The sequence below is a fragment of the Psammomys obesus genome, unplaced genomic scaffold, assembly GCF_907164565.1.
Source record: "Psammomys obesus unplaced genomic scaffold, mPsaObe1.curated_primary_1811, whole genome shotgun sequence".
Taxonomy (NCBI): domain Eukaryota; kingdom Metazoa; phylum Chordata; class Mammalia; order Rodentia; family Muridae; genus Psammomys; species Psammomys obesus.
Window position 1 is genome coordinate 33729411 of NW_026587216.1, and position 13444 is coordinate 33742854.

The 13444-nt window shown below is 40.9% G+C and overlaps 1 protein-coding gene across 1 annotated transcript; it reads right to left on the bottom strand.

Annotated features, from left to right (window-relative positions):
* Nucleotides 1–12691: 12691 nt before the first annotated feature.
* On the bottom strand, nt 12692–13098 carry LOC129673570 (60S ribosomal protein L30-like). The gene has a single exon (XM_055603427.1). It carries the CDS (start codon nt 13096–13098, stop codon nt 12751–12753), a length of 348 nt encoding a protein of 115 aa, XP_055459402.1. The 3' UTR covers nt 12692–12750.
* Between the last annotated feature and the right edge of the window lie 346 nt (nt 13099–13444).

Here is a 13444-nt window from a genome sequence, read left to right on the forward strand (position 1 = left end):
GGAAACAACGTTTGACAGCTTTCCAGTTGGCAAGTGGTAGCATTTTAATAAGTCGATACTGCTGAGAGTCGGTGTAACAGCTCATCTGAGAAATAAATCGATGCAAGCTTGGAACAGTGACTCTCATTAAACTGAGAGCACACACGTTTGGGACATACGTGTGAGTAACCACTCATAATCGAGCACCTGACCATATGTTCTAGTGAGTGCCATGCAAAACTCTGCTGGTTTTCAGAAAGATCTGGTACCAGCTGGGGGCTTTTTTTTTTTTTTAAGTAGAATGCAGCTAAACAGTACTTTAAAATGTTCTGTATGCGGAGGAAGACTCAGGCGAATGTGCTGTTCCCACATGGAGGCTGAAGAGAGTCTCTGTAGCCATTCCTAGTATTAGTTCTTTTCGGGGGGTAATTATTTCATTACATGTAGAAAGCGAACATTGTTTAAATAGATGTTTAAATGTTTACCATCTTAATGCTTGCTCTTTGTCCTTGCTATTATTAATTAGTGAAATCGATTGTGATAGTGCTATTCGCTGGGACCATTCACATTCCATGTAGCCACTTTAGGAACATGCAGTCGCCTAGAGCTTGCCACACTGGATTTTTTTTTTCCTTCTGTTGGAAAATTGATAATTCAACAGCAAGCTACTGATTCCAGTAATTTCCACTGGTACCCATGATTCCATTTCCCAGGAGCAGATGAAGCACAATGCTTGCATGCTCCACCCTAATGCTGCTGGGTGTTGCTCTTGAGGTGCAGGAAGGACCTGTCTGCCATTACACAAGATTTGGGAAGGGGCTGGTCACAGGGAGACTGTGGAAGGGAGAACCTTCCAACCCCTGGCTTAAGGAAGAACCTGTTGTCAGAGGCAGTCTCAGTTGCTTTTGCCAGCCAAATGTGAGAGGTTTGCGTTTGTGTAGACCTGTGTAACATGACCCAAAACAAATAGAGAAGGCCAATACAACCTGCTGATCTCTGGGTGCTAGGAAACAGCTTTGTAGAGACAGTTAAGAAACTGTTGAATTGTGTCTAGGTCTCCTTCTGCTCCGAAATGTGATCCTTGTTACTTATCTTTAGAGATCCAAATTAAAGCCTAGTACAGAAAAGGGGTGAATCCAGACATTGACCAAACACACAGGAGGTTCTTTTCATTTGATTCAATTATGGCGAGCGGTCCAATCACCAGGACAAACACGAAGGCTCAAGGTGGCCTTGTCTCTGCTCAGCCAAAAGCAGAGCAGAGACAAGGCCACCTTGAGCCTTCGTGTTTGCTCTGGGACCCAGAGCAAGGCCTTTTGTCAAAAATCTACCTTTCATGTGTTATCACCAGCACTGCTGGTAATTTTAATGATATGGAACTTTCCCTGAGCCCCTCTTCAGACACTTCTGAAGAGTGTCTTCAGACAGACACTCTTCCCTATCAAGAGAAGGGGTAAACTTGAGGGAGACAGCAACTTCGGATTACCGACTTCAGAGTTTATTTGACAATGATGACTTATGTGTGTGTGTGTGTGTGTATGTGTGTGTGTGTAGTGAATGTATAAGTGCATGTCTGTATGCACATGCACAAGTGTGGGCACGTGGGTGTGGATGTTAGAGGCCTATATTGTGTATTTTCCTGTATCGGCCTTTACCTTACATTTAAGAGGGCAGAGCTCACTGCTAGAATAGATGGCCTGAGTGTTATAGAGATGTGCCTGTCTCTGGCCTACCAATACTGGGGGTTACAGATATGAGTCACAGTGCCTAGCATTTGCAAAGAGTTCTGATGCTTGCACTGCAAGTCCTTCATAACCAAGCAGCTCCTGAGCTCCTATAGAGTCCTATGTAGACTCTGGAGATCTATTTATTTATTTATGTATTTATTTATGTATTTATTTATTTATTTATTAAAATTTATTTACTTTGTATCCTGGCTGTAACCCCCTCTTTCATCTCCTCCCAGTCCCACTTTCCCTCCCTCATCAACTCCCATACCCCTTCCATAGTCCATTGATAGGGGAGGTCTTCCTCCCCTTCTATCTGACCCTAGCCTATCAGGTCTCATCAGGGCTGGCTGCATCAGAGATCTAAAAGGCTTAGTATGAGAAACATTTGCTAAAGTCTCCAGGTTTTCATTCCATTCAAGTTTATGCCTGGTCTTGACATTTTTGATTTTTGCACAATTCAGGGTCACATACATAAATTCAAATAAAACCCCTCTGCCCTTTATTTCCATCTGTTTTATTATTATTCTTCAAAACTCCATTTCTTAATGTTCCTCACCAAAGATCTGACCCAGGGTCTTTTGAGGAAGTTTAGTTGTGATTAAAGAAGGACGTTTTATGAAAGGACAAGATAAAGGTATTCATTTTCAGGAAGTTTGTAGCCTCTTCTCTAAAGACAGTCAACAGAGCGCTAGCATCATGCAATGTAGGCTCTGAGGACAACTGACAGATGTCATCAGTACAGTAAGAAATGTCAACCTTTACCCAACTTTTGCTTTTTGAAACCATACCTAGTGTCAGCTGCATTGGTTCCAATGGTGATAATATTTAGCTGCCTGCTCAAATATCTAACCCAAATGCATAGCTTCACAGAATCAAACTTAGAAACGTCTAAAAGACTGTGCATTTTAAATGTTTACTCCCAATTCCTTTGTATTATAAGCATATGCTAATTTTGCCTTTCTAAAATTCTACTAACATATAAGCTTATACGATTACTATAATCCATCTATCCTCTACTGAATTACATATTAAGCAAGTGGGAATTATGTTCCCAATAACCCTGCACAGTCTCCTACAGCTCCTTGTTTGTTATTCTAACGTCTTAAATGCCTGTCGTAACCCATTCTCACGAATCCATCTGGCCGACAGATTTTATTGGTAGGAGCACTTCTGTGCCACAAGTCAAATTTTAGTTTGTGTTCTGATTTTCTGTGGGAATCTTATGTGGGTAATGGCGAAGAGTATGGTCAGGGGAAACCCTTTCCAATTCTGTGGCTTGAAGGCCAAGCAGATGAGTCACAGTTCAAGCATTAAAGTGAAACCTCAGGTTTTAAACTCTAATTTAAACTCTAATTATATTTGAATTGTTTTGAACAGTTTCCTAAATCTAGTAACAGTAGGTGATCAAATCAGTATCTACAGGGGTCCTGTGGTATACTTGCCCTTCTCTTTCAGCTGGATCCAGAGACTGTGCTAATCCACAGCAACAACACATAATAATAAAGGAATCTCCTTGGCTCGCCATTCCTTTCACTGTAATTGTGGTGAGGGATCTGTAGTTCATGAGGAGCCTGCTCAGGAGCCAATGAATCCGTGATGCCCCTGTGCAGTGTTTATCCCACCTTCCGCTCAGTTATCAAGGTGATGCTCTTCCCTCTGGGTGGTGTCTTTTTATTCACACCATTTAAATTTTGCATCATGGCAGCTGGTCTTGGAAATGTGCTGGAACAGTGCTAGCACCTGTGAGCAGGTACCTTCGCCCTTAATGGAAACAGAAATAAAGTCCTGTGACACAGCTGCACTGAGGCTAGGAAGCGAGGATCTGCTCTGGGCACGCCAACACTTTGTTCAGAGAAGAATCCCAAGTATGCCCTCCCATTCCGTGAGTATGAATCACATGTTCATTCAATGCATTCTAGCAGCAAAATATGACCTAATTCTATGGGAAACACTAGGGTATTTGCAAGCTAGACCTCGCAAACAGAGTGATGCCTGCATCCCCACTCTGCCTCTTGAGAAGTGCAAGGTGTGTCTTCACAGTGGGTGACCATGCAGGAGGCTGGAGCTGGAGATGTGAGGCACACACAGGGCACACTTCTGAAAGTTTCTATCTTTATTTTGTCTGCTTCCCTAGACAGAGCAGGTTCTGGTCTTAGGGTGGAATTTTCCACATTTTTGCAGACAGGTAATGTACTATAGAATCTTGTTGGGAGTTCAAGTTTCTGCTCTGAGGGTGCTTCAAGTGCTCACTATGCATGAGGTTCTGACGTCCACCCCCAAAGTTCTAGCTCCTAAACTTTGGAGTCTGAGCACATGACATGACCTGAAGCCCTGTTTCCTTTCTTGTGCAGTGATGAAAATTATGTGTATCTCCAACAGTTTCTGCTGGGATTTGTGATGGCCTCTGAACAGAGCTTGGCAAAGAACCCCAGCTGTGTAAATCGCCCCTGCTGCACCTGGCTTTGCTGCTGGAGTCAGAGCAGATTGAAAGAGCTTGAGTCTTATCCATTAGGTAGCCAGGGAATTTCATGTAAAACATCTTGGCTTAGTTTTCTTGGAGTACACCTGAATGATACTCGGAAGAAGGATCCAAGCTACTCATGAAACACTAAGAATGAGCCTTAGAATAAGTTCAGTTAGGGAAGAATGAATGCATGTGGTAATAGTTAAAGTACAAACAAGATTCAAAACATTTCACAGGGACTGTGCTGTTCTTTGGCAGTTCTGAGAACTTTCCTATTAACATAATGTGGTCATTGAATGCTATCCTAACACTCACATGTTCAAGGCTTATTCCCCAGAGTGCTATTGCTGGGAAATAGTAGAACCTGCAGGAGGTACAGCCACCCTAATTAGAAGGTGCATCCTTAGGTCATTGGGGACACCCTACAAAGAGTTTTGGTATTCCAGCTCCTCCCTCTGGTTTTGCTTCCTAACCATGAGCTGTGAGGCTTTGCTCTGTCACCTTGTAGTGAACTAGTCTTGAAATGGAGCTGTTGGCAGAGGTCGTGACCTATGCTCTGGACTTCTGACTTGCCTGTAAAGGAAAGGCTTTGGTAATGCTTTCATAACTTAACTCTTTCACTCGATAAATTATTAACTTTGTAAAGCTGATGTTTGGTGATGCTCAAATCACTTTGGCTGTTTTATCTCTGCTTTGAGAAGTTTACCATTGATCCTAAAATAGAAGTGCCATTGAAAAAAAGTGGAAATATTGTTTAAAACAAAACAAAACAAAACAACAGAAAAAGGAAAACCTTAGTATCTAGTGTTTGTTCCAGAGATTAAGTAATCTAAGAGTCAGCTCTGCTTTCCCTGGACCAACTTCACGCTCAAAGCCACTGAACAGAGTTCTTTGCTTCTGAAAGTATTTTTGAATGTCAGGTAGAAGAAATATTCAAAGCATACATGATGAATGACTCATCTTCGTAGAGAAACAGTTTAGTTCTCAGGTAGGAATCTGCTTTTAAGGCCAGTAGGAATATTTCTTCGGTAGGTTAGTGGCAGAAGCACCACAGGTATTAATTGTGTATAGACATTAAACCTATGAGAGTTTATAATCCATCAGACCTCAACAAGTCTATTCAAAATAAAAACTGAAAGTCCTTCTGTACTTCAATTGAGTGAATTACAGGAATGACCTGTTAAATCCTAATTTGTATTTGCACAAGCTTAATAGGAAAGGGACATTTTTAGAGCAAGCCTATGAACAGAGCCAATACACCAGACAGTGCAGCTTGGGGACGGCATTCCTGCCTATAGTGTGAATACTGACATAATTACCAAGAAAGTGTAGAATTTTCTCCATAGTCTGTGATACCCAGTTTTAGATCATGTCATGGTTGACATATGGTTCTGACAGTATCATGAGCTCCTGTACAGTCCTTAAAGTTTTGAAGAACTTTTACAAAAGTAGAGAAAAAGAGGAATTTTTTAAAAGGCTAATATTTTAGTTTTCATCATGATGCCTGCCTCTCAGTTTGCTCTGCTAATGCTAATATTTTCCAGAAAGAGTTCAATATTAGGCCAGAGTACAGTTAATTATAACAATGGGATTAGCTTATGTCTAGACACGCACATGTTACTTTTGCTCCTTGGGACTTTAGTACTTGAGCAATCTTAATGAGACATGAATATAAGCCTTTAGCATATTCATTCCAATTCGACTATCACACTGCCTGAGTGTTTGAGATGCGTCATCTGCTAGGTGCGTCATGGCTACTGAGTCACCTGGTTCTCTTCATTCACAGGTGTGAATGTGAAGCATTGGGGACCTGGCTTACACAGAAGGCTAATTCTTAAAAATAAAACCCTGACCCTCCATTTCTCACAACCCAGTGATGGAAAGGGGAAACTATTTAATTAAGTAATTATGATGACATTTGATTTCTGTGATGAACTACCTTCTTTAAAAGCTGTGTTCTAAAAAGCATGAAAAGGAAAGGTTAAAAATCCATAGGAATGATGACCAACACTAAGTGAAGTCACTGGGTTCAGTGGCATTTTTGCAGATCTATTGTTTTATAATGTTTTGCAAGGAATTTCATTTATTTATGTATTTATGTATTTATTTATTTTTAACCTCACAGGTCCTGTGTGTATTATGGTTTTGTGTTTTTATGGAGATATCTGTGTGTGCAAATACGTGTGCCTCTGCATCTATATTCCTTCTTGTGTTTTTTTCTTTGGATCATTTTCTTCTGTTTGGTTAACTTATCCTAGTTCAGTTTGATTGTTTTCATCTTATCTTATTTTATTATTATTATATTATTTATATGTCTATTTTTTTAAGAGACACAGAAAGAGTGTGGATTTGGATCGGAGGGCAAAGCAGGGGAGGAGGAACTTGGAAGAGCTGGTGGAACAGGATCCATAATCAGAATATATTGTACGAAAAAAAAATCTATCTTCAATACAGGAAAAAAAATTAAAAATCCATGAAAATGAATCACGGTAGCTTTCAAGGGAGCTCTCTATAAGTCTCCTTACATAGACACACATGGAAATGTTGCCAGCCACTGAAAGCAAAGAAGAGTAGGATGAAGAGAGTGCTGATCTTGGGTCAAATGGCTGACATTAAAGGCCTAAAAAGGTAGACTTACTTGTTCTGGTCCAAATCTGGAGGGTTCCCCACTAACTCTGGTTTTCAGTGCCTTTTTTCCTAGCTCATAGTGTTAAGTCGGCTGAGGTGCCTTAGGAGGTGACAACTGGCTGACAGAGAGTCACTAGGGTCAGACCATTTGAAACTTGGAGTCCAGATTTTGAATTTAGCCTCTTCACATACTCTTGTTCTGTGCCTGCCCAGCATAGTGGGTTGAAGCCCTTAGCAACCAGTATAAACCAGTCGTACTAAAAGGTTTTCTATTAGGTATTTTAAACTCAGCAACATGGAATTAAATGATCTACTGAGCCCAAATTAGCCTTCACAGGATAATCTCTAACATGGAAATTAGCAAAGCAAGTAAGTGGTATTTCAGTCTAAGCAGAGAAGGGGATTAGATTTGCCTGTCTGGTGTGGGTCGCTGGAAAGATACGCAGCAGTCAAGAGAGATGGCTGCTTTTGCAGAGAACTGGGGTACAGTTCCTGGCATCCACATGATGGGTCATAACCATCTTTAACTCCAGTTTTAGGGGGCCAAACATTATCTTCCAGTTTCTACAGGCATTGTGCAAATGTGATGTACACATAAAAATGCAACCAAGACACACATAAAATAAAGCAATTTAAAAAATATGTGGCATGGAATGTGTCCCAAGTCTGTTCAGGACTGTCCCCTTCTCTCTATTTGTCTTTTTAATCCCATCCTTTCTCACTCAGACTGACACTGTAGTCTCTTCATAGTCCCTATGCTCACTCTTATTCTCTTGCAGACACTAGAGAAGTCTTTAAAGCAAAGAAACCAGGTCATGCCTCTCCTGCTTAAAGCCCTGACTGGTCTAGTCCCATCTAATGTGATTTTTCTATGTTGTCCTTCACTCAATCTGTGCCTCTCTGGGATCTGGACAACCCAGATAATTTCAGTCAGCTGTAAACCTGACAGCACTCCCAACTCTCCCTGACTTAAGCTCTTAAAAGGTGATGGTACGTATCACTGCTTCCTGTAGTATTCACTAGGAACAAGTGCTCCTGTTATTGAGGTTATAGCCTGAACATTGTCTTCTCACAGAAACATTCTAGAGCCGTGGTTCTCAACCTTCCTAATGCTGAGACCCTTTAATATAGTTCCTCATGTTGAGGTGACTCGCAACCATAGCATTATTTTCACTGCTACTTCCTAACTGCAATTTTGCTATTGTTACGAGTCATAATGTAAATATCTGATATCAAGAATATCTGATATGCTACCCCTGTGGAAGGGTTGTTTGACCCCTGAAAGGGGTCACGACTCACAGGTTGAAAACTGCTGATCTAGAATGACCCCCATTCATTTCTGTTTACGACTGAGCAAATCATTGCTTTTGCTCTTATTTGTGTTTATTGTCTATCATACCCTGCTAGGAGCTATGTACCACAAGGGCAGATAATGACTACTTTATTTCTTGCTCTGTCTTCTCTATGCCTTGAACAATGTCTGGCATATAACAGACTCAAACTTTGGATAACCAACTGACTTAGTGATTGATAACTGAGCACATTTGGGCTGCATATGTGGCCAATGGCAGATCTTGTGCTTGGTGTAGAAGAGGCCCTGGGATTGACTCCCAGCATGCAATTTCAAACTGAGTGATAGCAACAACAACGTCCTGGGGGTTCTAAGACACAGTAGATCCATGTGGGCTAGTGATGATGTCCTGAGGATTAAGACGTGGCATATCGGAGCTAAAACTATGTGTAGGGCCTGCTGGTGGCTTGAGAAGGTAGATAGACCTGGTGTATATCATAGCCCAGGGGCATGGGAGGAAGGAAGATGCTGAGCTGGAAAGCCTACAGCTTGGGAGCTATTGCCAAATGAACCCATCCAAGCAGTGAAGGTAAGTGGGGACTGACATGGTATAGGAACAGTTGCACGATGAAGAGGGTTTGAAAACTACAGGAGAAGTTCAGTGTTCCCACATAAGATTTAGCATATGTTTCTGCATGTTTGCGTGCAAAATAAAATTATGCTTAATATAGAAGTAATTGTGCTACAATTACACCATAACTATATTCTAAAGAATCTTCATATTAATGTAGAAATGGTTTTCTTAGTAACCTATGCTGAAGTGTATCTTTATTTCATCGACTAAATCTCCTGGTGATCATATATGTATGATGTGTATAAAATAATTTTCCTCTGTAACAGAGTGTTTTTGTTTCAGTTGCTCATATTCAGGCTGCAGTATTACAAACTTCTATTGCTAAAGAAAATCTTAATTAGTGTTCAGTCTGCTTGACGTTATTTTCACAAAGGCCTTTAACATTCATGATATTGACAGTCCCTTAAAGAAATAATAGTTTTTCCATGAGGTTGGACCCAGAATAATTTTCACAGAGATATCTATAAAATCACAAGAAAAAAACAAGCAACCGCAAAAATGTACAAACTCTTTTACCGTTTTCCATATGGCAGATCCAGTGGATTAACTGCTGAGTGTATTTTTTATGCCAAGGTCATCTTACCTTCCTTTGATTAGCAGTGAACTTGCCTGACGGTGTTGAAGAAAATGCTCACTGGAGGCTAGCATTCCTCATTGTGCATGTTTCCTGAGAAACTTGCAACTGGCTCATTTAGCTTGATTTCTTCAACTGTGAAGTGGATTCAACAAATAGCACCCTCAAAAACAAATGCGAACTTGCTGAAATAAGCCTTATGCTAACGATGGTCTTCTCTGACAGGAGCTTTCCTATCTTTTCACTTCTATCAACCCTAAGAGATGCTATTTCATAAAAGTCCATCAGATTTGATTAAGTCGACACTTTTTGTCCAAAATATCCCCAATCTCACATATGACATGAAGAATGAGAAACAGGGCAAAACTCTCAACATAGAAACTCTACAGCAGATCTCTTGATGAGAGATTTCTAAGGAGCTGGTAAGCGTCCTGGCTCAGCTCCACTTGTTGAGAGCTGGCCGCTGAAGGAAAGGCAGGCAGAAGGGCTGAGAGAACCCGTGTACTAGTTTCTTGAGCTTGAGAGCCAAGATCTGTGTCTCATCACTGCCTGTGCGAAACTTTCTTGTAATGAGATTTACTATTTGCTTTTTCCTTTTCAAGCCAGCATCTCTGAACAGCAACCACAGAGCAATAAGCAAGAGGAAATTGGCAGTGGTGGGACGCACTCTGGGAGATAAGGTGGTCCAGGGTGATGCCCTCAAGCTGGGCCAATCAGAAGGGAGAACACAGCAAGTGCCGCACGGGGTCCAAAGAAAGAGCTGGGCGCTGGAGAGCAGAGGAGAGGAGGGGGTAGCTAACGCGTCGTACATACCTGAGACCACGCTCAGGTGAAGGTCGGTGGTGTGCTCAGTAGTGTAAAAGAATACCCGGCATTTAGGAACCCACAGGCTGGTATGTACGGGAAAGGCATGTTTGCAATGAAGAAACATCTTGAACTACAATGCTGCACATGGGAGGGTTAGGGTTGGGGACCCCTGCTCAGGGCTCAATTAGTAATGGTCTTCCAGAATGAAAAATAAAATAAAATAAAAAGAGATTGGGGGTACAGGGTCAAGAACAAAAACCCAGGTGTTTTGGAAGAAGAGCAGAGGGGTGCACAGTAATAACCATTAAGCGAAATGGGCCTGACTTGCTGTAGGTACAGACAGTGACGCCTAAACCGGAACGTACCTAGTAAGTCCCATACAAGCCAGAGGCAAGAGACCCATGCATTCAGAGACACCTGGGTAGACTTTTGGCTAATTCCAGTGGTTTTCTCCTGCTTGAGAGGCAGATTTGCCAAACTATACGAATACTTTCCGTGCACGGTCCAGCCCAGTTTCCACGAGCTTGCGCTGTGTAAAGCATGTCTGTGAGCTGTGGACTTAGCTTTGCGTGGTGTTATCCTGAGTAGTGGAGGCCTGCTCGTTCTACCTTGGCAGGCACTCTGACCTATGCAAGAGGGCCACGAACATTTAACCTCATGTGCCGGTCGGGAGGGTGAAGCTATCCATGTATCCAGAGATCAATAAGTCACATATCTGGGGGGTGAGGGGGACAGGAGAGAAACTTCATGGGTTTAATTGGAAAACTCATCAGATTCATGGTGTAAAAAATTGCACATTTTCTAATGTCACCTTTGTCTCAATTCTGACTTCTCATGGGTTATGAAGTGCCCATATTGTATCTCTAAAATTGGACTCCCTTCAAAGAACCAGGGATCTGGAAGAAAAGTTGGTTCCACACATAATTGGCCTGGAATAGAATTTTCTTGCCTGGATCGAAACTTAACTTAAAACACATCAACGGCACTGCTGAGTTTGTCGGTCAGTGACAGCTTGCTTGCCTAGAGTGTGCAGCGTCCTGAGTTTGATTTCTAATACAATAGAGGAAATAGAATGTAAAACTAATTGTATGGGTTGGTTTTTATTGTGAATGTGACACAATTTAGTATCTTCTAGAAAGACGTCTTAGTGAGGGATTATTTAGATCAGGTTGACTTATGGGCATGACTGTGATGTGAGTGGTTCTATTGATTGAGGTGTGAAGAACCCCCCCCCCCCACACACACACATACACACACGCTGAGGGTAGCACCATTCCCTAGGCCTGAAATGTATGAGTGTAGAAACCAAGCTGAACACTGGAAGTGTGAATGAATGAATCTATTGCTCTGTGCTCTAACTATGGTTGTAAAGTGACTATTCTCTCAATCTCCGGCCATTGTGACTTCCCTGCTATGTCAGACTGTAACCTGAAATTATGAGCTCAAATAACTTTCTCTCTTAAGTGGTAATGGTATTTTATGAGAGCAACAGAAAATGAAGCTACGATAACAGTGAAGGGTACCGTTCTAGGACAGAAACACAAGTATAAAGGGGCTTCCATTGGCAAGCAGCAAGTACCATCATTTTAATAGTGATAATAATTACAGCTGTTAATTGAGAAATGGAGACTGTGAAAAACCATGAATTAATAATTATATTCAAAAAAGAAAAGTGAATATAAAATGTACAAAATATAGATGTAAAGAAGGATGTATACAATGGTACATGTTTAGTTATTTATTGATTTTAATAAAGGAATGTTAACAAATGAAATTCCTGTAAAGCCCTGTACCATTTGAAATTTTAATAAATTCACTTCCATAAAAGATGTAAACAATCTGCAAAATGCTACTGAAGACATTTACCCAAAGAGCAGCATGTGTCTCTGCAGAAATCTTGTTCTCAGCAATCCATTATGACTTTGGATAATGATACCAAAGTCATTAAGCTTAGTATAGTATTTAATACCTGCTGCATAAAAGAAATTTTAAAAAGACAAATCATTAACAGTTTTATTTAAATAGCGAGTACATTTCATCTTTTCTACATGATGAAAATTGTTAATATTCTCCATAGATGCAAATGTATTAATTAGAATTCCTATTACACATTCTATCTTTCTTTAAGTATCTCTACACAAGTCCCAACATATACTGGTTTTTATCTTTGTGGGAAGGGAGGGAATAAGCATCGAAATGTGGGTCCAGAAAAGGAAATTATATCAGATTGGGAAGGCATTCCTGCCTCTGTTTCGTGGCCGCTTACAGGGCTTCCCTAGAGCTCCAAATGGCAAGTTAGCCGAGTGGCTCGGGAAGAGCTAGCTATAAACCAGTTCTCATCTCCTGGACAAAGCTCCTAATTACAACAAAATGCTAATAAGCATCTTTCAAAAACCTAAAGTTTTACCAATTATTATTGTGCATGTGTGTGCAAACAAAAACTACACAATTTATGTAGTACCATATTATTTTTTGATAACACTGTATAATGTCAAAATCCTGTTAAACATATTTATCTGCTCAAACAATTAATATTCCTTCACGACAGAAGATTTCAAAATTCTTCCTTCTAGCTTTTTTTTTTTTTTTTTTTTTTTTTAAAGGAGCTCTGGTAAAGTTTTACTAAAGGAAAACTTTCCTGGTTTACTTTTCACCAGTCTGTTCCGGCATGCTTCTAATAATATCAGGATCACCTGGGCCAATGATAGCCAGTGTGAATACTCTATAGTATTTTCCACGTGCTGTGCCCAATTCAATATTATTGCCACTGTAGTGACGGACACCAGTTTTAGCCAACATGGCATAGTATTCTGTTTCAGATTTCCTCAGAGCTGGGCAGTTGTTGGCGAGAATAACCAATTTCGCTTTGCCTTGTCTGATCATCTTCAGAGTCTGTTTGTATCCCAGAATATTCTTTCCACTTTTCATAACAAGCTGGAGCCTAGAGTTGATCGATTCCAGAGACTTTTTCATCTTCTTTGCGGCCACCATCTTCCTCCTTAGGGGCAGGACAATCCCCAACAAGATGTCTGGGGAACGAGAAAGGAAAGAACTCCCACAATGCCTCTGCTAGCTTTTTGACATACACACATCAATGTTATGAATAGTCTCCCTTCTGCACACAGCCCACTGGCGTTGTTTGCTTCCTGCTATCCAACTGGAACTTGGTCCTCACAGATCAACCCTGCTGCCCACCTCCACCTTCACTTCCTCAAGCTTTGCCTTTTCAGACTCCATGTGAGTGAAATCACATGACACTGCTTCCTCTGACTGCTTTATTTCACTAAGCACAATGATCTTGAACTCAATTTTTGTTTTAAAATTATGTATTTACAGT

Excerpts from the sequence above, each read along its gene's own strand:
- LOC129673570 (XM_055603427.1), bottom strand. The coding sequence starts at position 13,098 with ATGGTGGCCGCAAAGAAGATGAAAAAGTCTCTGGAATCGATCAACTCT.